At 33.5% G+C, this 27,183-nt stretch overlaps 2 protein-coding genes across 5 annotated transcripts; one reads left to right on the forward strand and one right to left on the reverse strand.

Moving 5' to 3' along the window:
• Positions 1-22,961, reverse strand: LOC135137393 (heat shock 70 kDa protein-like). 4 transcript variants are annotated; one of them, XM_064067021.1, is made up of 3 exons: positions 22,876-22,949; positions 2,451-2,712; positions 1-2,392 (listed from the first exon to the last, which is right to left on the reverse strand). In XM_064067021.1, the coding sequence occupies exons 2-3, from the start codon at positions 2,683-2,685 to the stop codon at positions 84-86; spliced, it is 2,544 nt and encodes an 847-aa protein (XP_063923091.1). In that variant the 5' UTR covers positions 2,686-2,712; positions 22,876-22,949; the 3' UTR covers positions 1-83. The 4 variants fall into 4 exon arrangements, with proteins under 4 accessions (XP_063923091.1, XP_063923090.1, XP_063923092.1 ...); XM_064067020.1 differs by lacking the exon at positions 22,876-22,949 and adding an exon at positions 22,508-22,627; XM_064067022.1 differs by lacking the exons at positions 1-2,392; positions 2,451-2,712 and adding exons at positions 10,715-12,444; positions 12,493-12,706 and having other exon boundaries at positions 22,876-22,961.
• On the forward strand, positions 22,686-25,379 carry LOC135137394 (uncharacterized). Its single transcript, XM_064067025.1, has 5 exons — positions 22,686-22,826; positions 22,878-23,698; positions 23,771-24,080; positions 24,129-24,550; positions 24,600-25,379. Exons 2-5 carry the CDS (start codon positions 22,908-22,910, stop codon positions 25,237-25,239), a joined length of 2,163 nt encoding a protein of 720 aa, XP_063923095.1. The 5' UTR covers positions 22,686-22,826; positions 22,878-22,907; the 3' UTR covers positions 25,240-25,379.
• Positions 25,380-27,183: the final 1,804 nt, after the last annotated feature.

Here is a 27,183-nt window from a genome sequence, read left to right on the forward strand (position 1 = left end):
TAACATATCAAACAGTTTATTATTATTGCCAGCATTTTTTTAACATATAAAATAATCGCAATAGAATAAATCTAGAAACAAGGTCAATCAGAAAAAGAAGCATTTGATAACAACTGTTTCTTCAATTTTTTAATGTACTCGATACCCTTCACAGTTGCGTCCCATAACGCATCGTCATCACATTCTAGTTCGTCGAGATCTTCCAACAGACGCATCAAACTTTCATGAATTATGTAGTAATCCACAGAATCCTTTGTTCCTAAATAACAGTTAACGCTATCCTCTAAAATTTTAGCGCAAGCAACAACCTTTTCGACAAATTCAATACTCTCCCTGTCTAGAACACCATCAATTCGTAAATTTTTAAAGTAACTTTCTACATTTATAACGTTCTGCCACTGCCGCTTCTTAAATACAGATTTCGCAAGTTGTTTGTCCAAACGGTGTGTTATCAAGTAGAGTTGCTCTAGCGCATTTTTTTTTACTTCTTCTAGTTCTCCGAATTCATCTGGTACGTCGTGAATGCGTTCCTTTAAAATTAAAATGCAGTCGATTTCCTCCAAGATATTATCGTTTTGATAATTGTGAGATCTGATCTCTTCCCCAAGCTGTTTAATATCGTTGTTCAGAATATTGGTTAAAAGTATTTTTGACTCTTTTGTTAAGATTTTTGCTTCAATATTTGATATTCTGTTTAACATATTGTTTCCTTTGATAAATGTCTTCAGTGCAGCTGTTTTTCTTCTAAGAGTTGCTAAATAATGCATCGTTTCCTCACTTGAAGTTTCAAATTCTGCATTAGACACTTCGTTCTCTAAATCTTCTAAATTCCTAATGATCTCGTTGAGTTCTTCATTCTTTTGTAAAACACGCCAGAGCTGGTCAAAAATTTTATCAAAAACTGTTAACAGGTTTCCAGAAAAAGAATTGCTTTGTAGAAATTTCTTGGTATCTGTTTGCAATTTTGCAATATTCTGTTTTCTTTGCGAAAATTTTGCAAGAGTGTTTGTACGTGCCAATTTTTTTGTGTACCGTTCATATTTATTTAAAAGAAAGGAAATCGTTTCTAGTTTTTCGGGGAAATGTTGCTCATAAAACTTCCTTTCGAAGTCATGAAGACATTTAAGTACTTCTAATTTCTTGCTAATAATTTTAGAAGAGAAACTATCAATGATTTCAATCTCACTTCTATAACTATTAAACGCGTCTAAAGTCCAAGAGTCTTCACTGTTTAAAATTTCTTCTAGAATGGATTGTAAACTCTCCAAGCTTAAAATGGTTTCTTCGTTTTCGCCCGCTTTCTTTTCTAGGACTGTGGCAGCCTCTTCTACACGGTCCCTAAATACTTGAACTCTTTCTTTAATACAAAGTTCATTGTCTGCAGATAAATTTTCAAGACTGTTCTTCAATGCACGAATTTCTCCCATTTTGATGTCGTACATTTCAATATGCTTCGGAAAAGCAAATTTTTGCGCATAGTTAATGTAATCATCAACAACTTCTAACTTCTGCCTAGCATAAGCAGCTGCTTCTGCCATTAAATGTCCTGATATTTTTTTCAGAATTTCATTTCTTTTGGAAAGTAGTGTTTCATTGATCGTGTCAATCTGCCCAGTTATTTGTTTCACATTTTCCAAAAGATTTATTTTTTCTTCAAATTCACGATTGGAGTCAACTATCTGCGAAATTTTTTCTTCAGTCTGACTTAAACGGAAATTTTGTGCATTAACATTCTCTAAATTATATAGAATAAATTTAGCTTCTTCACAGAGTTGGCGTTTTTTCTCTTTGATGTTGTCATTCTGGCTAGGAACCTGCGGAAGTTTAACATTCATAAAGCACAAAATTTTTTCTTCAATCGACTTTAAAATATCTTCCGAGACTGGGACACTAAGTGTTGTAATATCATCGTGGTAGACATCCAACTCGTGACTTAAAGCGTTCAAAGTGTGATTCGGATCTCCTAAAAACATATTTTTTGTATATTTCTGCGCAACTTGTTCTAGCGTCTCTGTGCAACTTATTTTAGTAATTTCCAACATATCTAAGACTTCTGACAGTACATTTCTAACCACCTTAACGTCTGCTGGAATTACCTTCTGTATGTTGAAGTTTGCAATATGAGACCGCACTCGTTTCAAGCACGGCAAAATCGTCGATGCTAACACGTTTCTAATTTTTACAGGCTCTGTATATGTGTATAATGTTAGAAACATCAAGGACAAATCAATACGTTGCTTAATGCTGAAAGGTTTAAATCGATCTACATGCTGTGCTTGGTGAGAGGTTATTTTCAGAATGTTTGCATATTTGTCCATTTGAATTTTATTACGCTTAATTTGTTGTTCCATTTCCATCAAGTTCTGTCTCATATAGCTAAGTTCACGGTTCGCTAAAAGTGAGAACAAATGTTAATTTTATCCATATTGTTAATTTTTAACGTTACTTACATATAGCTGAGATTTCCAAGTCGTTTCTTTGTGCTGGTAGACTTAGTAACATGCTTTTTGCGTAATTGAGGTTTTCTTGTACAGTTGAACTGCATTTTGACTTTTTGACCTGATCTGAATAAAAATTTAGTGCTTGCAATATTTGCTGTTTGACGTAGAGATCGATTGCTCCTTCGTCAGCATCGATTTTGCGTACGAGATTGATCATTTGGGTGTTTATTGCTTGGATTTCCATTATGATCTAAACTTGAGATATCTGGAACTAGAAAACAAGTATAAGTAGATTTTTTCGATAATTTATGTAAAATGGTTATAGGTTGTACGATCTGCCGGTTGCTGAAACTTTTTATTGAATATTCAAATTTTTAAATCAAATTTTCATAGCACCGAATGTCTAGTGTGTGAATTCCGGCTGAGCTTAGCGTTCGATCAGTTTGTCACCATTCTAGCAAATATTAAAATTGCTTTTATTATGAACAGCAACGTGTTATTGATTGTTATACAATAATTTTGTATCCCAAGAGACACTGATTTTGATACCTACTCTCTGCTCTAAGGAATGGTTCCCAACCTTTTACAATACCTAACATTATAATACCAAAAGCTCAAAAAGTGAGATACTCAATGAAACACTTTCTAATTCTGGTTAAAAATTGATATGGGTGTAATATTTAATTGCGACAGTATGAAATAAATTTTGATATTCCCAAAATTATGTAGTTATAGGTACAGGAAAACTGGAAAATATCCAAAAGAATGCATGTTTTCGATGATAATCTTAAGTCCCACCCAAGAATCTGTGTGTAAAAACGAAGAGGTGAAAAGATTTCACTGCCTCGTGTCTAAATTCTATGGATGTAGCAATTTTCCGAACTTTTCAATCTTCTTGAAAACAGGAAAATGACCTTAAAATAAAAAAAAAAAAGAAATTTTGTTTCAATACTAGAACAAGCAATATCAGCGTGCTCTATATTTACAAATAGATTTAGGACATCATTTATTTCACCTAAATTCTATTAATTATTATAAAAAATGTTTACAGATGGCACCTCAGTATACAGTACTTTGAGATTTAAAAAAAAAAAACAGTGTTCCTACAAATCTAGAATTGTATTGTAAATAATCAGACTGCCGATAAAAATATTAACGTTTATAACGACTTTATTTGGAAACTGAACACGAACCAAAAAAATTGGTTGAAAGTTGTTTCGACAGAACTTCCTTCGCTCCTGAAGTAAACTGAAACATATCCAGTATTTTCGGATGGGCGCACCCTCAGAAGCATCCGTCTACGTTTCTCTGTCGTGGTGAACTTTTCTACCTGTACCTGTTTAGATTAGTGCCTAATAGATTCATCCGCATTCGTTCTAGCGTGTTGACCAGTTCACTTAAGTTTATGTTCCCGCGTGTTATTATTTGCGATAAAAAAAAATAAGTTTAAAAATCACTCCCTTCTGAAGTGTGCTTGTTACGCTACTGAGTGACAGTCCGTTGTCAGGTTCTGATGACTCACAACCCTTGACCTTGAACACTAGGTAATAGCAATTTGACGCTCAAGCGTTTATTGATGTTTATACATCGAAAGAATGTCACGTAGAAATTAGTTTGATTTGAATGAGTTTGTCTTCTCAAAACACAGGACTAAAATTATTATTAATTAATAATAATATTAATAATACTTGGTAAATCTGAACACAATAATTATATAAAATGTTCTGAATTATTATATAAAGACTGGATTTTTCACATTTTCGAGAAAATGGGCTCACTCGTTCTTAACTTGACCGATAAAAAATTTGTGGCGACGTCATCAACATGGATAATACTAGTCACAGCACAAAAGAAAAGTAGTCACAGCGTATTACCAGCGCAAGACATAACAAGGACACGTATATTAACTTGGATTTGGTGCAGTGTAATACTAAAAATAACAGTATTGAATTTCCAAAATTTTCCGAGAAAATGGAGTGAGCCATTCCTGATTTAATGAAGAAAATAAATTGAATCATTCATTAATTTTTTTGTCCCACCTCTTTAAGCAAAACTAAAAAATATTGACTTATATATGATAAAGTGATAAATCACAAGTAAAAACTCATCATATATTGCACATTTTGGGTAGAATTTATTCGGCAAAATTTTGAGATAACGTCATCAATTTTTTGGGGTTGATAAACAGATATGTTTTGATTAACAATTTACCAGGCTTACAATAACTTTAATACGTCTGCAAGATTTCAAAATATAGACTTATTCGATAAAATAAGTTGACTAATTCATTAATTTTTTGAGTCACCCTGTATAAGCCAATCTAAAAAATATTCACGCAGTGATAAATCAGAAGTATTTACTCATCATACCTTGCACAATTAAGATGGGATTTATTCAGTAAAATTTTGGGGTGTCCGACAGTCCCTCAAAGTAGCGGTTGTAAAATTTTACTAAGGATAATAATACCATTATTTAATCAGGAACTACAAAACCGAATGCTTTGAAATCTTGGAGATGTTTTACAGTTATCACAAGCATGGTAAATTTTTTATCAAAATGTATTTGCTCATCCCCCCTAAAAAATTGATGACGTCACCTCAAAAGTTTGCCGAATAAATCCGATCTAGAATATACCAAATATGATGAGGTTTTACTTGTGATTTATCATTGCACTCATATTTTTTAAATTTGCTTATACAGGTGGCTCAAAAACATTAATGAACGGCTCACTCTATTTTCCCAGAAAATTTTTGGAATACAGTAATTATTTGCAGTATTATTCTGCACTAATCCAAGTTGATGACGTCATCACAAAATACATTTGCTAAAGAAAGATCTATGAATTGTCGAAAGCGAGGGATATTAGACTGCTCCACCTCCTCACTGCGGGTTTCCATAATCCCTAAACACTTAGATAGAAAAAAATGGACAAGGATAAAAATTTCCTGGATTGATTACAGATAATTTTGAATTCGAACTTTTTTGAGATATTTTAAAGCAAACAGTAGAGTGATTTATAACAATAGCGGCCGAATACATTTTTCTTAAATTAGATTTTCTGAAATGGATAATTTGCAAAACCGAATGGTTTGAAATCTTGGAGATGTTTTAAAGTCATCATAAGCATGTTAAATTTTTGATCAAAATGTATAAATCCCCCCCTAAAAAACTGATGACTCACTTCAAAATATTGCTGAATAAATCCTATCTTAAATGTGCAATATAATGAGTTTATACTTGTGATTTATCACTGTATTAATATTTTATAAATATGCTTATACGGGGTGTCTCAAAAAATTCATGACTGAGTGAAATTATTTAGATGTCACATTTTCCATTTTTCCAATATTTAATTTGACAATTTCTCAAACCTTCAGTTTTTCGATATTTAAACTTTAGATTTTTTGGTTTGTCCATTTCTCTGATTTTCGATCTTGTGATGTTTCGATTTCTCGAGGTTTTTTTCTCAATATTTCGATTTCTTGTTTTTTCGAACTTTCGACTTTTCAATTTTTAGATTTTGGAATTTTCCATTTTTCGACGTTCTGTATTTTGATTATCGGATGTTTCGATTTTCGATTTTTATATTTTCGAAAATATAAAACTTGCAATCACAGAAAACGAGCTAAAAAAGTTAGACTCTTCCGATCTGTCTGAAATTAAGCTCCTAGACTAAATTTGTAGTGTACAATTCATTTCTGCCATCAGTGTTGAATACTACTTCGATTTCATCCAAAATCGATTTTCATCCCATCTCAAAAAAGATTTTTCAAGTTCACAGGTTCACGATTTTAAGATGGTTCAAGATCTCGACTTGCGGTTTGTGCCATTCGAAAAGCCCAGAAATCAAAAATCGAAAAGTATAAAAGTTGAAAATTCCGATATTGAAAATTAGTACCTGCTAAAATAAGACAGATTTTGGCAAATGACATTCTTTCCAAGAAAAGAGAGGGTGGGTGGGCGGGGTTAGTACCTCCTATGATAAGAGTGATTTTGGCAAATGAGATACCTTCCAAGCGAAGAGAGGGTGGGTGGGCGGGGCTACTACCTGCTAAGATAAGAGTGATTTTGGCAATTAAGATGCCGTCTAAGAAAAGAGAAGGGGGGGGGGCTAGTACTTGCTAAGGTAAATCTGATTTTGGCAAATGAGATACCTTTCAAGAAACTTTCGAAAGTTTCCAATTTTTTTCCTTTTCGATTTCTCAATTGTCCGATTATTCAAATTTTCGATTTATAATTTTTGAATTTTTCCATTCTTCAATTTTTAGTTTTCAATTTTTTTACTTTTGGACTCTTGGGTACCCATGGTGTATTATAGGGAGCCCGTGGAGATTTTTCTATAAATTATTTAAAACAATTTTCGAGGACTTTGGTGTTCTGTTTTTGGAAAACTCTGATCTACCTATTTTTGAGTTAATTTTGGGACCCCGTTTTTCTTTCATTTTTTTTTTGGAAAATTTAAAACAATCTTGAGGTTCTAGGTATGCCTGTTCGGAAAGAATTTGAAAGTACTTTGGAGCCTCTAATGTCTTGTCTTATAATAATATGATTAAATTTCTTAGAGGATACGTCATTTGATAAAATCAGTATTATCTTAAGAGGTACTATCCTCACCCGCCCACCCTCTATTTTCTTAGAGAATATGTCATTTGCCAAAATCGGTTTTATTTTAGTAGGTACTAGCCCCTCCCACCCGCCCTCTGTTCTCTTGGAAGGAATCTCATTTGCCAAAATCAGGTTTACCTTAGCAAGTACTAGCCCCCCCCCCCCCTTTTCTTTTCTTAGAAGGCATCTCATTCGCTAAAAATCACTCTTATCTTAGCAGGTAGTAGCCCCACCCACCCACCCTCTCTTCTCTTGGAAGGTATCTCATTTGCCAAAATAACTCTTATCTTAACAGGTACTAGCCCCGCCCACCCACCCTCTCTTTTCTTGGAAGGTAAGTCATTTGCCAAAATCGGTCTTATTTTAGCAGGTACTAATTTTCAATATTGGAATTTTTAATTTTTATACTTTTCAATTTTTGGTTCCTGGACTTTTCGAATGGTACAAACCGCAAGTCGCGATCTTGAACCATTTTAAAATCGTGAAGCTGTAAACTTGAAAAATATTTTTTTAGATGGGACTGAAATATTCAACACTGATGGCAGAAATGAATTGTACACCACAAAGTTAGTCTAGAAGCTTAATTTCAGACAGATCGGAAGAGTTTAATTTTTTCAGCTCGTTTTCTGTCATTGCAAAAGTTTGGGGTTTTGACCATTTCAAGATATCTCGGTCAATTAGCCTCTCAACTTTTTGAAAATTGTTTTTTTACAAATTCGGGCCTCCTGAACACGAATTCGGTTTCAGAATTAACCTATGAAGCTTCCTGATTGTTTTTCATTTTTGTTTCGACAGAACTTCCCTCGCACCTAAAGTACAGTGAACTATATCCAGCATTTTTGAGTTGAGTTTTTACTTTACAGAATTTTGTGATGACGTCATCAACATTTTTGCAAGGACACGTATATCAACTTGGATTGGTGCAGTGTAATACTAAAATTAAAAGTATTGTATTTCCAAAATTGTCTGGGAAAATGGAATAAGGCGTTCCTGATTGAATCAAAAAATAAACTGGCATATTCATTAATTTTTTTTGAGCCACCTGTATAAGCAAATCCAAAAAATATGATTGCAATGATAAATCACAAGAAAAAACTCATCATATTTTGCACATTTCGGGTAGATTTAGCTCGTTACTGTGGAAATTTGCAATTTAACACCTTTAAATTTCACAAGTTTTTATTAGATTAATAGGGGCAAAATCAGTTTTATCTTAACAAGTACTAGTATTTTACAAGATATGACTGATTTTGACATTTTTGATCATTTTTCAACCATTTTCGAAAATTGGCTAGACATTTTCTTGTAGATTTCGACATCTAGAAGTCATTTTAGGCTTCGTTTCTTCGAAAATTTCTATCGTTATCTTGATTAGATAAGACTGTTTTTGGCAAATGACATATCTTCCAAGAAAACAGAGGGTGGGTGGGCGGGGCCATTATTTTATAAGATATGACTGATTTTGACCATTTTGACCATTATTATACTGATAAAGTACTTACTTTCTGTACAAGAAAAACTTACACTTGTTTGATACCTAATATTTTTCAAATGCAAACCTTTTTCGCCCACTGCGGTGCGACGACGAAGTTTGGATTATTATTTTAGCAATATGTACGATTAACACAATCAGTAATTGTCATTTTAGGTATTGCAATTAAAATAAAGATTAGACCTAAAAGAGTGTATATTTGTGTGTATTTGCTAGAACCGGGAAGGTAGACGGAAAAATGTAATATACATCTCAAAAAAAAAGTACCTATTGTAGCATCGCCTGCAAATAGCAGACTCGTCTATAATAGGCATTTTCTCGTTCTCCATATATAAATAACTGTTATCACTGTTTTAAATTTGTCAATATTTAAAAACATTTTAAAATTATTTAAATCGATAACACTTGGAAAACAATATTAGAGCAAGTGTAATCGTTTCCAAATCATCATTAAGAATTATATCTTATCTCTAAACTACTATTTTGTAGCTGAAACAAAGAGATAAAACGATTACTTATATTTTTATGTTTTTCGCATTTTTTAGGAAGATGCCAACATTCTTTTCCAAATAAAATTTTAATAAAGTATTTAATATAATTTAGTTTCCTTTTCTTCCACACCTTTAAATTCCTCTGTAATGAAATAAATAATTTTAAATATCTGCGAATTTGTTTGAGCCGAAACTTTGATTTTGATAGGAAAGTAATACTAATTATATGTCCATGGTCGTACTTTCAAAAGGAACATCATCTTTTGTGTTTGCTTTCAGCTTTCAGTTTTTTTACTGAATAAATTTGAAGCTCAGTTTCACTACCAAATTGTTTTCTAACACGTACACTACATTTCAGAATAAAAATACTAATACATAGTAAGTATTAGAAAATCTGTTATATTTATTACTGGTCTTGGTTTCGTCTTTGTCCTGTCATCACTACAGGAGCTATATAGTTGCTATTTAGGTTTTCACAGTATTCAAGATGCATCATGGTCGTTTTGCCGCAACAATAGTGTTATTCTGTTTTTGGTAGAAATACAATCAACTTGCTTTTTTTAATTGGGAATTGGTCTCTTGGTTTGCCTTTCTTCTGTTTCTTCGTGAATATGTTGATCTCTAGTTCTCTGAGAACATTATCCAGTCATCTTGTTCCTTTTTCGCGACAAGGTTGACCATCCTTCAACTGATAAATTATTTAGAAACGTCTTACTAAACTCAACTGTCTTTGATAAGCAATGACAGTAGCTATAAGTACGCCTTGAGTTTTCGTTATATCTTCTGCTCTCCCTTTCTTCTTCTGTGGTCATTATTTCAGCATATGCGTATCTTAAATTGGCTAGCATCTATTTTTCAAATCTTTGCAAATATCTTTCTTCGATCTTGCTAAAAATTGTTCACATTCATTATAGCTGAAGTACTTTGGTTTTAAATTTCTTTCATCCTTCTCTCGAGGGTTTCTATTTTTATATTGTGTTGTGCATTTTCTTTCGACAAAAATACTGCCTTCCTTATACTGTATGACATTTGTTGTTGCTGGTATTGCTATTATCTGCGTGTCGACTGTTTCAGGAGGAATTAATTGTGTCAACTTAGTCTTGGCTTTTAGAAACATCATGATAAATCAATAAAGGTGTTACGCAGGATTCTCAGTAGACCCCCTTTTTTAGTCCTTGTCCCAAAATAACATCGTCACGTTCGACAGTCTTGAAAATAATTATATCACCATTCTACAAAATTATTAATGTTTTTTTGGAAAATCATATCGTAAAGGTTCATTTTGAAAAAGTTGGAGTCAATTACATTAAGCAATATTACAAAATGTTGGTAAATTTGTAGTGTCATTTTTAAAACTAGGTTTGTATGTGATATTCTCGAACCGGTTTGATAGACGTAAACGGAGACGTACGTTTTCATATTCTAGAAGGTATAAAACGTATAGAAAACATGAAATTAATAGTTTATCAAGTAAAGAATGTTATACTTGAGAAGTCAAAATATTTTATATAGTGATTTTTTATTGCTAGCCATAGAGATTTACGTGCTAAATCTTTGGGTTGTGCTAATTAGTTTCCTAGAAGGAATTTTCAAGTAAAATTTGGTTACTTCTTGCGTCACCACAAATGTTGTAATTAGTAATTACATACCGAATGTTGAGAAACACCTTGAAATGAAGCAAAAAATCAAAAATAAAAATATCAATATATTTATTAATCAAGAACATCGGAAAATAGGCTTCTCAAAATAGGAAGTAACATTGTTATATCAGGTTCTGGCATATATTCAAAAGCGCGGTTTCTCACTATCAACCCACAACGTCGTTCGCACTCTTGAATAAGTTCCCTAGCACGAACTTCCTCGTCCATTTCCAAAGATTCTGCTGTTGTTTTAGTGACCTTGCAAAATTCATACTCTTCCTTGTACCTACCAACAAGTCCTTTGTCCTCTAAGTTGAAAATCATTGCTGCACAGTGCTTAATTAAATAGCGTTTAAACGGAATAAACTGTTGAAATTTTAAATCATTCTTCTGATTTTCAAAGGCATCCAACAAACTATTCCTAATTTCCCTTTCGCTTTTGTCCCCTCTGGTGTAACACACCTTCACCTCTTTCTTGTTATTGCGAAATACTTCTTCAGCTTTTGCAGTTAAAATGCCGTTCTCGTCGATAGTTAAAGTAAAAATAACCTTACATTGTCCAGGAGGTGCCGACTGGATGTCATTTAAGACGATGGTACCCAACGCACGATTTTTCCTTACGTCTAGCCGTTCTCCTTCGTAAATATCAAACACGAATGTGGTTTCGTTAATTTCTGTATTTACGTATTCTTGAGATTTTGTTGCTGGGAGTCGTGTTCCTCGTTTAATCATGAAGACCATATCAAAGCACATGGTCGTGCCAAAAGTACCAATGGAGAGAGGTACAACATCTACCATTTGCAACTGTTCGATTTTTTGTTTCTGATTTGTCGATAACATCGCTGCTTGTAGGGCTGCTCCGTCTCCTACACATTCGTCAGGATTGACAGACTTGTTTAGCTTCTTTCCGTCGAAATATTCAGACACCAGTTTTTGAATTTTTGGAATCCGAGTAGAGCCACCACACAAAATAACCTCTTGAATTGAGCGCTTCGAAATTTTCGAACTCTGTAAACATTTGTCGAGAATGGATATGGTTCTTTGAAATAACTTGTCAGCCATGGCTTCAAACTCACCTCTGGTCAGAGGTAATTTAATTCTGGGGTACCCCGGAATCATGCCGTAAATATTGATAACAGTTTCTTCAAGTATTGACAGTTCTTTTTTAGCCTCTTCGCACAAATTGCGCAATCTTCTTTTATTGTCAGGATCATCTTTACAGTTATACCCGTATTTGCTTACGAGTACCTTGTAAATGTGTTTCAGGATGCAATTATCGATGTCGTGTCCACCTAACTGGGTGTCACCAGCCACACAGAGAACTTCTATATTTTCGGAACGTTTTTCCAGAATCGCTACATCGAAGGTACCACCTCCTAAATCATAAACCAAACAACGATGAGTCTCTTCAATTTCGTTTTCAAAATAGTAAGCAAGGGCTGCAGCTGTTGGTTCATTTAGAAGCTTCAGAACGGTAAACCCAGCTTGTTTCGCTGCCTCTAGAGTGACTTCCCTTTGAGTTACGTTGAAGTAAGCAGGGACAGTTATCACCACTTTGTTGACGGTTTGGCCCAATTTTTCTTCAGTAAATTTTTTCAGCCATGTCAGTAGAATCGTATACAGTTCTTGAGGTGTTTTTTTCACGAGTTTAGATTTTTGTTTGACGGAAATCATGGGGCGGTTTGCAGCGTCAGCTGTTACTTGGAATGGAAAATATTTTAAACTTCTTTGGAGTTGGGGGTCGTCGAATTGTCGTCCGACAAGTCTTTTCATTTCTGAAAAAACTTATTTTACAGATTTATCGAAATTGAGAAGTGGTTTACCATAGATTCCATTTTCTGGTTTGACTGCGGACATTCTTTTAGCATGTTCTCCGATAAGCATTTCTCCGTTGGGTGTGAAATATATAAAGGACGGCGTTATTCTCTCGCCAAATGCGTTTTCCAATATTTTAGTTGTGTTATTTATGTATAAAGAAACACAGGAGTTGGTAGTACCCAGATCGATACCAATTGCCAAATCGTCCATGGTTTTATCCTAAAAACGCATGAATCTGCTTTTTGTTCGAGAAAAAAGTGCATCACACATCAAAACAAATATCAAGTAATGATTTTGCCATAATTTGATAACTCTAATATAGGACCGTCCTAAGTGGTTCCCGAACTAAATTTTATTTAATAATCAACATACATTTTTTTTTAAGTAATTTAACATTGACATCAAAGTTCACCTAAAACTGACTGATGGTGCGAACCGCAGACACTACGAAGGATCTTTAATGTGAGTCCTTATATTTTTCATCTGCATTTTGTTTATTACATATTCATAATGTTATTAACAAACTTATTTAAATATAAATTGTATACAAGTTTCTCCATATAACACAGTAACAGTTTTTTCCAGAATGTACCATCATCCATCTTTTTAAAGTTTTGCTGAAATTTTTCATCACGTATGTTTAAAATTTAAGACCTTAATTATTTATGGAAATTTTGGAACTCGGTTTTCACCACTGTCTTCTGCTTACGAAGTTCTAGACGTTACGTGGAAAATATTGTCGACCACAATCTTTTTAATTTATCTGATTTTTGACAAAAAAATAATGTTTCTCGGGTAATGTAGAGTTCTGTAAAACGAAAACAGTGGTGAAAACTGCCTTACGAAATTTCCACAAATACTAGAGATATAGATTTGCGATGAAAAATTTTACCAAAATGCAAACAAGAGGGTAAGGATAAACTGTTTAAAAAAACTGTCTTTCGTGTAGATAGTTAGTCTTTAGGTTCATATCTTATCTGGTTTACAAAAGTCTGGCTGAAATTTAAACAATCCAAAAACCAACGATATTGCAATGAATTTGAGGAACTGAGAGCAGAGCTGGAAACTGTTAGCTCTAAAGCGTACAGGAACCACATGAAGAAATTGAATTAAGAAATCAAACCAAATCTTAAGCGTTTGTGCCCTTTTCTTAATTCTTTACACAAATCAACTTCTGATCTTCTATCTCCTCTGTCATGAATATCGATGATAATCTTTTCTAAAATCCACAAGAAATTGTTGAGAACTTTGCAAATTATTTATCCAATTCGCTTTTAAATAATAATATAAGCTACAATCCCATTTATGTTTATCCAGATACTACTATTTTATACATTAAGAACAACATTAGTGAAGAGGATTATAATTGCTTACAAAGTCGATCGACGATTGTAAATCGTCCTTCAAGTATACTCTCAAAATAATATTTAATAAAATATTGACATCGTGTGTTTTTTCTTTGAAGTGGATAATCTCCCCAAGACTCGGTCTTGGGACCTTTATTGTTTCTTGTTTTCATACATGATATATACGTAACCTCGATGTCAAAGATTAAAATTCGTTTCTACTGACACTCTATGAATCAAAGTTATATTCTTTTAAGACCTTTAGCAATTTTTTTAGCTGCGTAGTATGTTAAACTTGATTCATCAGCTTCCATTTCACTATATTACCCGCGTTATTGAGTTGGCTGGTAATTGGGTTTTACCTGTTAGCCAATTTACATTAATAATATTATTAATAATAATAATAATAATAATAGTTTACATTTAAAATTTCATAACAGTAAGTCTGTTAACGGATATATTACGTTCTAAAAATATATTGAAAATTCTCTGAACAAATAGTAGGGCCTCTCTTAAGAAGAAAGGTGGACCTTTGGCTGTTTTATTTTCACTCTGTGTAAACAATTCACTCTTTATTTTTCCGAATCGATGTCGCATAATTGGAAAAAGAGCCAACAGAAACCAGATACCTTTTTTGGAACGGTTATGGTTTTATAATTGATTCCTACTTAAAGTTCCGTATTTACCTTTTTTACCGAGACACCACTGTCCTCAAACTCGAAATTAAAATTATAGTAGTTAGAATTTCAAAAAAGGTTAGATTATACTGAATGTCAATCATCACACAAATTTTAACAATAACAGTCCTTTTGGTACTGTCTCGAAATATAAAATAGTGGTATTCAGAACAAAATTTAAGGTTTTATTTTTCCAGTGAGTGAATTTATTATGTTGGAGAAGCTGATTAAAACATTGTTAGCCGAATAGTCAACCATCTCAAATTATTGTTCATAAATTTTACGCAGTATTATTTCTTGTGAAGCCACCCGGCAATGTCCCTCAGTTACTTAAAAAAGTGTATTTTCCTACGTTTATTACTAGTATTTCAAAAATATTGTTACGAAATAAACCCATAAGCCACCCCAATACGATACAATAATATTAATTATTCGCCCGTCAAACGTAATAACAGTATTATCATCTTTAGATAGCTGAGAGTAAATGAAAGAAAATACCTGAGACTTAAAATCATGAAAGCAATGTAGTGCAAACAATGGATATGAAAATAATTGTCGATACATTAAAAAATTTTTGGTAAAAAAGATGATATTGATAATGATAATGAAGCTCAGGCAAATTGGTTTAGTTTATAACTGCAGGAAGAGGAAACGTCTAATTCATGCTTGCAGAAACTATAAGCAACGTAAATTATGGAAGCAAAAATAGCAGTGGACATCATGAAGGGCTAGAATTTGGTTTTGATTTTGACTGAAAACGTGTATAATTGAAACTACAATATTTTGACAGATGGGCGAGATTCGTTGTAACAAGTTCTAATTATCAAGAAAGGAAGTTCTTTAATGAAACATATTTCAACTTTGGAGGGCTCGCTAGACGAGGTATAATATTTTTTAAATTTTTTGTATGAAAAAATGATATTAATATAGATGTGTCAGACATCAAACTGCAGCTTTTTTCGTATTCTAGACCGCCGAGACCAGTTCAATCAACTAAAAAAATGTGGTTGAGACATATCGTAAAAAAAGCAACATAGGCACAATCTTTTCTTTTATTTTTACTTCCCGAGCCTAAGCAAAGGAAGTATTGTAATCGAGTCCGTCGGCCGACTCTCTAAATTTACGTTTTCTCGATCTTTCATGACTCCTAGAATACGAAGAAATAGGTCTCCCATTTCCGTCTGTCTGTCCGTCTGTCAGTCCGTCTGTCCGTCTGCCGTCCCGGATTTTTATTAGACAGATAATCTCCGAAAGTACTAGACCGATTGTTGTGAAATTTTGTACTTATATTAAGAATATCATGTAGATGGTAAAACGCTAATCAAAATTTGTCAAATCATCCCCGCCACTAATGTGATGACGTCACTTCAAAATTGTACATAGTAAATGGGTTTTAAATTGTATAAAATAATATAGTCCTAAACATGTACCTTACGATTCCGAATTGAGTTTTTACCCGAAACGTCCAGATTTTTGGAAAAAAAATCAAAATTATAAAACAACATTTTGCAATTTAATTTTGAATCTGCTAATCCGAATGTTTTGAAATGTTGCAGATGTTTTAAGGCTACAAAGATCATCATAAACCTTTACTCAAAATATATTTGGTTATCCCCTCCAAAAACTTGATGAAGTCAGCTCAAAAGTTTGCCAAATAAATCCTATGTAAAATGTACAAAATATGATGAGTCTGTGCTTGTGATATATCACTCCATTCATAATTTTTGGATTTGCATATACAGGCTGGCTCAAAAAAATTAATGAATGGGTAAATTTATTTGACTGATTTAGTCAGGAACTACAAAACCGAATGCTTTGAAATCTTGAAGGTGTTTTAAAGTTATTATAAGCATGGTAAGTTTTTGATCAAAATGTATTTGCTCATCCCCTCCAAAAAATTTATGACGTCACCACAAAATTTTGCTAAATAAATCCTATCTAAAATGTACAAAATATGATGAGTCTTTTCTTGTGATTTATCATTCCATTCATAGTTTTTGGATTTGCATATACAGGGTGACCCAAAAAAATTAATGAATGGGTAAATGTATTTTATTGAATTAATCAGGAACTGCAGAACCGAATGTTTTGAAATCTTGCAAATGTTTTAAGGTTATAAAGAGCATAATACATTTTTAGTCAAAATATATTTGGTTATGTTCTAGAAAAAACTGTATGACGTCAGCTCAAAAGTTTGCCGAATAAATCCTATCTAGAATATACAAAATATGATGAGTCTGTACTTGTAATTTATCATTCCATTCATATTTTTTGAATTTGCATATACCGGGTGACTCAAAAAAAATAATGAAATCTACTGCGAAAAAAAAACATAATAGACATGCAATCGTCACGTTTCCGACAGCGAGGGAAGTACTGTCTAAACTCTTTAGACCAATTTTTTTACTTCCCGAGCGTAAGCAAAGGAAGTATTGTAATCGAGTCCGTCGGCCGACTCACTACTTTTACGTTTTCTCGATCTTTCATGACTCCTAGAATACGAAGAAATAGATCTCCCATTTCCGTCTGTCTGTCTGTCTGTCTGTCCGTCTGTCTGTCCGTCTGTCCGTCTGTCCGTCTGTCCGTCTGTCCGTCTGCCGTCCCGGATTTTTATTAGACAGATAATCTCCGAAAGTACTGGACCGATTGTTGTGAAATTTTGTACTTATATTAGGAATATCATGTAGATGGTAAAATGCTAACCAAAATTTGTCTAATAATCCCCACCACTAATGCGATGACGTCACTTCAAAATTGTACATAGTAAATGGGTCTTAAATTGTATAAAATAACATAGTCCTACACATGTAGTTTACGAACCCGAATTCAGTTTTTACCCGAAACGTCCAGATTTTTGGAAAAAAAATCAAAATCATAAAACAACATTTTGCAATTTAATTTTGAATCTGCTAACCCGAATGTTTTAAAATGTTGCAGATGTTTTAAGGCTCTAAAGAGCATCATAAATCTTTAGTCAAAATGTATTTGGTTATCCCCTCCAAAAACTTGATGACGTCAGCTCAAAAGTTTGCAGAATAAATCCTATCTAAAATGTACAAAATATGATGCGTCTGTACTTGTGATATATCACTCCATTCATATTTTTTTGGATTTGCATATACAGGGTGACTCAAAAAAATTAATGAATGCGCAAAATTTATTTTACTGATTTACTCAGGAACTACAAAACCGAATGCTTTGAAATCTTGAAGATGTTTTAAAATTATCATAAGCATGGTAAATTTTTAATCAAAATGTATTTGGTCGTCCCCTCCTAAAAAATTTATGACGTCACCACAAAATTTTGCTGAATAAATCCTATCTAAAATGTACAAAATATGGTGAATCTCTTCTTGTGATTTATCATTCCATTCAAATTTTTTCGATTTGCATACACAGGGTGACCGAAAATAATTAATGAATGCGTCAATTTATTTTATTGATTTAATCAGGAATTACAGAACCGAATGCTTTGAAATCTTGGAGATGTTTTAATGTTATCATAAGCATGGTAAATTGTTTATCAAAATGTATTTGCTCATCCCCCCTAAAAAATTAATGACGTCATCCCAAAATTTTGCTGAACAAATCCTATCTAAAATGTACAAAATATGATGAGTCTGTACTTGTGATTTATCATTCCATTCAAATTTTTTCGATTTGCATATACAGAGTGACTCAAAAAATTAATGAATGCGTGAATTTATTTTATTGAGTTAATCAGGAACTACAAAACCGAATGCTTTGAAACATAGGAGATGTATTAAAGTTATCATAAGCACGTTAACTTTTTTATCAAAATGTATTTGCTAATCCCCCTCAAAAAATTTGATGACGTCAGCTCGAAAGTTTGCCGAATAAATCCTATCTAAAGCGTAAAAATATGATGAGTCTGTACTTGTGATTTATCACTTCATTCATATTTTTTAGATTTTCTTAAGAGGTGGCTCAAAAAAATTAATGAAGTCAATTTATTTTATTGATTAAATTAAAGGCAACACTTATTATTAGTATTACATTGGACCAACCCAATTTGGTAGACACAAAATTTTTTAAAGTAAAAACTCGGTTGAAACATAAGGGTAGCACGCTTATTTATTTACATCGACTTTAACATTACAGACGTGTACGCTGTCTAGTTTCCGCGAATGTGGACTAGACATGTTTATAATCAACCAATTGTGAATTCCACCGTCAAAAATTTAAATAAAACTCAATGTTTTATATAATAAGCGGAAGTCGAAGCAATAAAACCGATGGTCGTTTTGTTTACAGTTTCTCTGTTTGACTCTCATTTATGCTGTTACGCTTGTCATCTTAAATTAAGAATGTTTATACATAAACGATTTTCAGTTGCCTCTCATATTACTAGACAGCGGATTTCTATCGGGCTACGTCACGATTATAGGTGGGGACGCGCTGGATTGCCGGGACTCAATAGCGGGCGATAGATAATCACTGAATTTAATCGGTACTAATTCCATAAATATAATTAACGATTTATTAATCAAACGGCTAAGTAAATGAGAACGGGAATTAACAGCAGAGTGCAACGAAACAGCGTTATTCTAATCTCAAATAAGCGAAGTGCAGTCCGTAATCGCAATGAATTCGCATCCCGTACGAGCCGTAACGAGTTTGGCCTTGCCTAGCCCGACAGAAATCCGCTCTCCACATATTACACACCGGCGCCGTATACGTGAGTAAATTATTTCGTTATTTTATTGATTATAACAAATCAATATTCAAAAATTTGGAAATACAATAATTTTATTCTTAGTATTACAGTACATCTATCCCAACTGATATACGTGTCCTTGCAAAAATGTTGATGACGTCATCGCAATTTTTTTTTAAATTCCCACTACAAAAATGTAATGAGAAAAAAATACAGTAGGCATGCAGTCGTCAAGTTTCCGACAGCGAGGGAAGTTGACGACAATTTTTTGAAATATGTTCCATTTTCGACCAACGTTGCGGTGAGTTTCACAATTATTATTCTTATTAATATTATTATATTATGCCGTGTAATCTATGCTGTACATAACTTTATAAAAAGTGTTATTTTAGTTTTCTTTGATTATTACCAAAGAATGCCACAGACGGAAACCTAAAATTACAATTTTAGCTTCGCTTTTTACTTCCTACGCGTAAGCTAAAGATATACTGTAATCGAGTCCTTAGGGTGACTGATTGCTTTCATATTTTCTCGATGGGTCATGACCCCTGAGTACGAGAAAATGTATCTCCGTTTTCCATCTGTCTGTCTGTCTGTCTGTCTGTCTATCTGTCTGTCTGTCTGTCTGTCTGTCTGTCTGTCCGCCGTCCATGACGACTGATTGAGAGATACAGTTCTGAAAGCGAGGGAAGTACTGTCTCAACCCTTTAGACCAATTTTTTTCACATTGACAAAGCAACACTTTCTACAGACCGCAAAGTCATTCAATGTTTGTTAGTGGTACAATTTATTTAAATCATAATGTCTTCATTAAAGTCAAAATATACCACAAATTAATGCAAAATACGTCGAATAATTTTAATAGGAGTATTAGTGGAAAATTTGTGATACATTGCCTGGCAGATCTTTAAACAAAATCTAACAATTATTGAAAAAAATGGGTATCAATTCGACACCACATAGGATAATGCGTGTATGTTGGGTTGCATATTCATGCTCCAATGGATTGATTTGGACTTTTAAAAACTGAACAGAAGATCACGTAAGATTCGTAATAATTGAGGAGTAGGCCATGTCAACGATGATATTTACAGTAAAATTTTTGATTAAATTTTTTTAAAAAGGTCAATAACGTAAATTTTCTGTTCTTTAAACTTGTAATTATTACAATACCTTAACATGAAGACAGTAGTGCTAAATGTCAATGGTAATATCTTTGACATATCCTAAATCTCGATTAGATTTTATGTTCAGTTTTTAAAAGTCCAAGTCAATCCATTACAAGCAGGTATGCGACCAACTTAACAATGATCCTATGTTCCGAGAAAAAAAAAGACTCACGGTATATTTATTCCTTTGGGTGTCCACACAACAATATAAACTAGTAAAATACCTGCAACAAGCATTTGTCCCTGGATTTGAAAGTAGTAATCATGATTTTTTCAATTCGCCACATGTCAACGTACAAAATTTGATAATTTTTTTAGTAGGTAACGTTTACTTTATAATTTTCAGTTTTTGCATTAGGTTCGACAGAATGTATACAGGCTGATTCATTCGAAAAATCAACTATGTACAATTAGACAAATGCATTCAAAACTGTAAATTTCTAGACATTTACGGAACACTAACAGAAGATGAATATCTAATATTGAATTCTCTCTCTACGCTCTTGTGGAGTTAAAGAAGGACAAAGGTAAGGGGAGTGATCTTAGTTCTGTTAATTCTATAAGGTGATAACGTTCTCGAGTCTAATAATAATTTGTGAAAACAGCAAATAATCGAAAGAAATATCAATAAACATTGTTACGAAATAAACCCATACGGCGTCCCGGTACGACGCTTATGGGCCGTCGAGAACTTTCTGGTCGTACGCCGATGATGATTCATCACCGGTTCCCATAAAGACAGTCTGGGGCCGGCTACCGGAACGAAGAAGTCAAGTCCAGCGAGGGAGCGAATTCAAGTTAGACCACGAAGTTATTTTGTACATAGGCGCTGTAATAGTTAGTCGTATAAATTCGAGTTAGTAAAAATAAATTGTTGAGTTTTATCCACGTCGATTTTTAAATGCCCGTGCATCGTAACAATATCTTTTTTTTTTGACCAAAACATAATAGTAACATGAAGTAATAGATAAGAAACGGCTAATATTGCTCCTAGAGGTCGATCCGGAGACGAGAGCTATCGCAACAAGAAGCTCAAAGAACCGATTAAACATAGTCAGATTCAGTAATATGGATGGCGGAATTACTACTAAAGAATCTAGAATAAATCAATTTAAAGCTGAACAAACTAGAACAATTTTATGAAAAATTGGAAAGAAACCTGCAAGTAATCGAAAAACCATAAACTAAAAATCAAGGTAAAACAACAAAAAGAATGGATTTACAAACTAGAAAGACACTTCAGAAAGATAACGAAACAAAAGGTAAGTTCTTGAGCAAACTAAAAGAGATAACAACTATAATAGAATAGATTGAAATGAATAACTAAACAGATAATGGAGAAACAAGAAGAATGGGAAAAAAAGGAGATAACAGGGACCGATCATTGTAAGTTGAAGTATCCACTTTAGCACTAAGAAACCAAATATTCACAAACACTAAGAAACGAACAACGCGGCATTTGGATCGAAGAATGGATCTCAAAGAAAATAATGGAACAACGGAATGAGATGCTAAATATAACGACAGAAGAAAAAGAAAACAAGACTTCCCTTGCCTACAACAAATTAATAGTGAACGGTAACAAATTCACCTTACAATACATGAAAGAAACACACGCGGGACTAATTAGTAGACCAAAATAAGTGTCCGATTTCTAAAATATTCGATTTTTTTGGACAAAAGGAAAAATTTATTTTTAATGAAGAAATATTATTATTATCACAAATGTAACATCTTATAATAAGTTCTGATAAACTTATGATAAACAATTTAAATTAGCTGTTTAAAAAAATACAGATATTATGGACAAAACAGCAATATTTAAAATACGATCAAAGACAACCATGAATATTTGAAGATTTGTCTTTGACAAAATTTTTTCGTGTCAGATTATCGTCAACTTGAAAATTCAACAACCAAAACCGAATTTTCAAAAATCCATGACCGCTTTTAATCGTGTTTTTATTGCCCTTTCGGTAGAATATATGAAGCTTTCTCTAATTCTGGTGTGACACCCAGCGTACACTCCTTCTGAAACGCCATGTTCCAAAAAGTAGATCACGCGCAATAAAATGTAGACTTCAACGTACTCAAACCCGATGCAAAAATGAATAACGGTAAATTTTAAAAATGTCTAACTAATTTCTTACCTCAGAAGTAGGTTGCAAAAATAGAAGAGTGTTTTTATTATTTCACCTTTAACTAACTCTAAAATTTCTCGTATCTCTCGTATCGATAATACGTTTTCTTTGATATTTGTCTGTTATCTTTGTTTATCGTTTAAAGGTGGCTAACTTTAATTAATACATATCTCATATGATGTTAAAAATATAAACAGTTTGTTCGCAAGGAGCTGATAACGATAAGCATAGGTCATAGATTTGTACTTCATCAATTTTCTCCTGTTTTATTGGTGTAGCTAACCCAAATCACAAAACAAAGAACCCATCGCAATAAATCACAACGAGGGTAAGTGTACCACTTTACGGGTAACTAACTAATGATTTCCAATACTTACAGTTTTCAGAACAATCACCATACATAAACAGAATGTTTCGCAGATTTAGTAGTCTGCCAAGGCGCCACCAATCAGACCAGACTGATATAAACCTACTTTTACTAGGCGAAACTGGCGTGGGAAAATCTACTTTTATCAACTCGATATCAAACTATTTCAAATACCCAACTTTCAGAGCAGCCTATGAAGGCAAAATCGACGTGTTAATACCAGTCTGCTTAAACTTGTCAAACGGTAATAAAGTATATGGCCGCCTGGACGAAGACGAAAGCCACGAATATGGCCAATCTGCGACACAGTTGGTTAAAGTTTACTCATTCCCGATACAAATAAACAACAGAGTATTAAATTTGAAAATAGTCGATACTCCAGGAGTTGGAGATCCTAGAGGAATCGAACAGGACAATATCCACATAGACAACATCCTATCATACTTATCAACATTGAAGAAACTCCACGGAATTTGTTTTGTGATGAAAGCAAACGCAACCAGATTTACGAGCTTTGTCGAGTACTGTTTAAAACAAATATTGACTCGCCTGGAAAAAAGCGCAAGTGAAAACATTATTTTTATTACTACGTACAGCAAGAATAGTCAGTACAGCGCAGGAGAAGCTAAATATCATTGCTTGCAGCCGCTGATTCGCAGTATCAAAGCTAAACCACCACACGTTGATATTCCTTTAAACGAGAACAACGTCTTTGCTTTAGACAACGAGGCGTTTAAAGCACTACTGGAAATTCAAGAAGGACAGAAGTTCAGTCCGTATGAAATTAGGTGCTTTGCTGAAAGTTGGAAGGTCTCTTTGGAAGAATGTCGTCGGTTAGTTAAAATAAATATTATCAAAATTGATAATTTTCCGAACTTATTAATACTCGTAGTGTTGGGTTTCAGATTATTAATTTATGTTGCTGGAGATGGTAGAATTCCTCCACTAATGCCCCACAATGTCGAAAATACAATGGCTGTTAACGAAGCACGCTTTCTAATTGAACAACTGGCAACTCCGCTTGCCGAAATATCTGAGCTAATACAAGACAATTTGCTTCAGCTCGATCGTCACAAAATGAACTTGAGTGTTGAAAATCAAAGTCTGAATGAACTGAAACAAAAACTCTACATACCTTGTGTAGACCTAGAGGTGAAAGTGTTAAACCAACCCATTACAGTTTGTACGAATACCAAATGCGCGGAAGTGCTTAAGGTAAGCTTCACATCTTAAAAATATAATAAATTCATGATGTGATTGAAGGTCGACAACGTCACCCAATGGCATTACCAGCAAATATGCCACGAACCCTGTTTCCTGGAAGGAGTTCCAAGAGAAATGGTCGGAGACCCAGGACTTACCAATTGCGTAGCAATGAACTTTGGCAATTCTTGCATAGAGTGTGGTTGTAACTGGAGACATCACATGCACATATACAAAACCACCGAAAAAATACAGGTCCAAAAAGAAGACCAAAAGGTACGACATGCTATTAAAGATAAAGAAGACGCTCGTGTTCGTATCCAAAAACTGATGAAAAAGTTGAACAGACGGATGAAAGAATTGGAAAATGAGAGCCAAGTTATTTCTGAAAGTATTGCTAAGTTTTCTTGGTTTCTGCAGGAGCACGCTTTAACGCCGTTTAACGATGCGTATGGAGATTATATTCAACAGCTCATCACAAAGTAATATTTTGTGTAAAATTTTCTTGAAGTCAGTTTGTTCTTTTTTCAGTGAGAAATTTCTTGGGAAGTGCGGTGACCCGTCAGTAACCGCGAAACTTGAAAAGTTATTGGGCAAACACCAAAATTTGCAGAAAATGTTTCAGAAAGGAGCACAGATGTCTGATTTCATGTCTGTGCAGCACGATCTAAGTGTTGAGGGAATTAAACGAAGTATAAGTCAATTATACAAACTAAAACATATGGGACGAAAAATCGAAGAACTTATTTGGAAATCGACAGGTTCTGGCGATAGGAATATACAGCAGAAATTCAAGTGTGTGGTTTCGAAAAGAAATAATTCTAGACGTGATAATAATCAAGTTGGAGAAACTTCTACAAGTGAATACTATTTTAGTACTCAATCTTCTAGAAGTCGATCTTATGACTCTAACAAAACTGATTCAAGTGGGTATAGTTTTAGTATCTCTACAGGATACTCGTCTGATAGCTCAAGCGCAGATAGCAGTCAGTCGTCTTGGACAGATATAGATGACGACGAAGACTTTAGTAATTCAGACGAATCACTCGAAGGAAATGTTGAAAGAAAACCCACTTCGGGTGACAAAATATCTGAAAAGTCTGGAGGTGAATATTTTTTTAATGTGGGTAAATATTCGATAGATGAACTTAACAGACTAAGACTAAATTAACCATCTGAGATACTGTTTAATTTTCTCGGAGACCTCTGCAAATTATGGAAAATGATTTATGTCTAAATAAACTATTGTTTATAAATGATTAACTTTTAATTTTATTTGACACCAAAACAAAATAAACATGTAACAGATTATGATTTCATTATTTAGTCACCATAAAGCCGTCATAACATCCAAAAATTCTTCAGCTTTGTCCTCCTTGTTGGCCACTTGACTGACCTTGTTGGCCACTTGACTGACCCTGAGAATTTCCTTGAGAGCCTCCATTCATGCTTGGTGGAGGACCCATTGGTGGTCCCCCAGATGGTGGTTGCTGTTGGGCAATGGCCACAGCGTTGTTGTCAACCTAAATTTTCCAAAATTTGAGCGCCAAAAATATTAAAAAATAATGACTTACCAATACAGTTGCTAAGACTAGGAGAGCACAGATGATGGTAGTGTTCTTCATGTTGATTTCTGATGTATTTTCAAAGCTTGGATCTGCTTTTATACGTACAAATTACAACAAGTCTCTATGGGACCTTCAATTAAATAATTATCGCATTGTCTGGTGGTGTTTGGGTAACAGTACGTAATCAAACATGAGTAATTTTGAACGCTATGTGAGCAGGTGGCAATTCGTGAGAATATAAATTCGTTTTGTTATTTTACGACAAATTTTAGGCAAATATTTCTTTTAGAACGAAAATTGAATAGTGTGTAATTACAAAGCGCTTTAAAAAAATATCGCTGTATATTTGTACAATTGGTCACCAAGTAAACTAGAGCAAAACTGACAAACTGACTTTCCACAAATATTTTATTTGACAAAACGGCTGAAAAAAATCGACTTTTACAAAAATTCTTTAATAAAACCGAAAAAACTATAAATTGATGAAAATTGTGACAATTGGAAGAATACAATTCTACTGTCTTATAGTATTAACAAATATCTATATTAAAACAATGCTTTTTGTATATCGGCTATCAAGAAAGATTTGTTTTTATATTTTGATCGCCTTTAATCGATACACGTTGAACATGCAAAAAATTAAACGTACAAATATAAAGTAAATTTTGGAATGGTACCACGAAAAAATTGTTTGTATTGGCATGGCTAAACAGTGTTTTAATAAGTAGTCAAATTGAACAGTTCAGGAAAAGTAGCGGCGATTTGCAAGCACTACATAAATCATTTACCTTAACGTTGTTTGCCAGTCTAGGAGAAAATTCCCAGAAACTATCAAATATAACGATAAAATCTGTTACAAGGGATTTTTTTGTTTTTTTTTTAATAAAAAACAGAGTAAATCACGCTAATTAAATACAGGGCTTTTATAAATAATTCTAAGAGCGTAGTTGGTCATGGATTTCAAAAATCCCGCTTCGCTGAAATTATGCCCGTAATTATGCATCATTAGGACAGCTTTCACTTGTCACATTAACGTCTAATGTCATTTGTAATCTGCCATTTAAAGTCGTCGTTTTTATTGTTTGAATGTTTTTCAAGTGCTAATTACAGTAATTTGTTTTTATGCTAGGAAGCGCAGACTGTGAAAATGGTTTATTCTCTTGAACAAGACACTTTCATCTTGTTATCGCAATGCGACTTCATAAACGAAGAGTATGTGTATTCTGTAACCGCCTGTAAGCAAGAATATCTGGCCAAATTCCGTGATTTAATAATTCAAGAAACATCGTTAAAGGCCCATATTAAAGATGTAATCAACAGATTCGTTCGAACTGGAATTATCAACAAAGAGAAATCTCGTTCATCTGAGGAAATTGTTGATGATTTGAGACGACTTGAGCAGAATTGAACAATTGAACAACGGGTCTAAAGTATTGACGAAAGAATGTTTTTGAAATTAAAAAGGGAGTGAACATGTGCCTTGAACAGAATGATGAACATTTTCAATATTTACGGTGATGTTTAACCGCAATAAATTTGTTTCTTTT

The sequence above is a fragment of the Zophobas morio genome, unplaced genomic scaffold (genome assembly GCF_036711695.1).
Source record: "Zophobas morio isolate AGI-343-1 ecotype UQ-CSIRO unplaced genomic scaffold, CSIRO_AGI_Zmor_V1 ptg000029l, whole genome shotgun sequence".
Lineage (NCBI taxonomy): Eukaryota > Metazoa > Arthropoda > Insecta > Coleoptera > Tenebrionidae > Zophobas > Zophobas morio.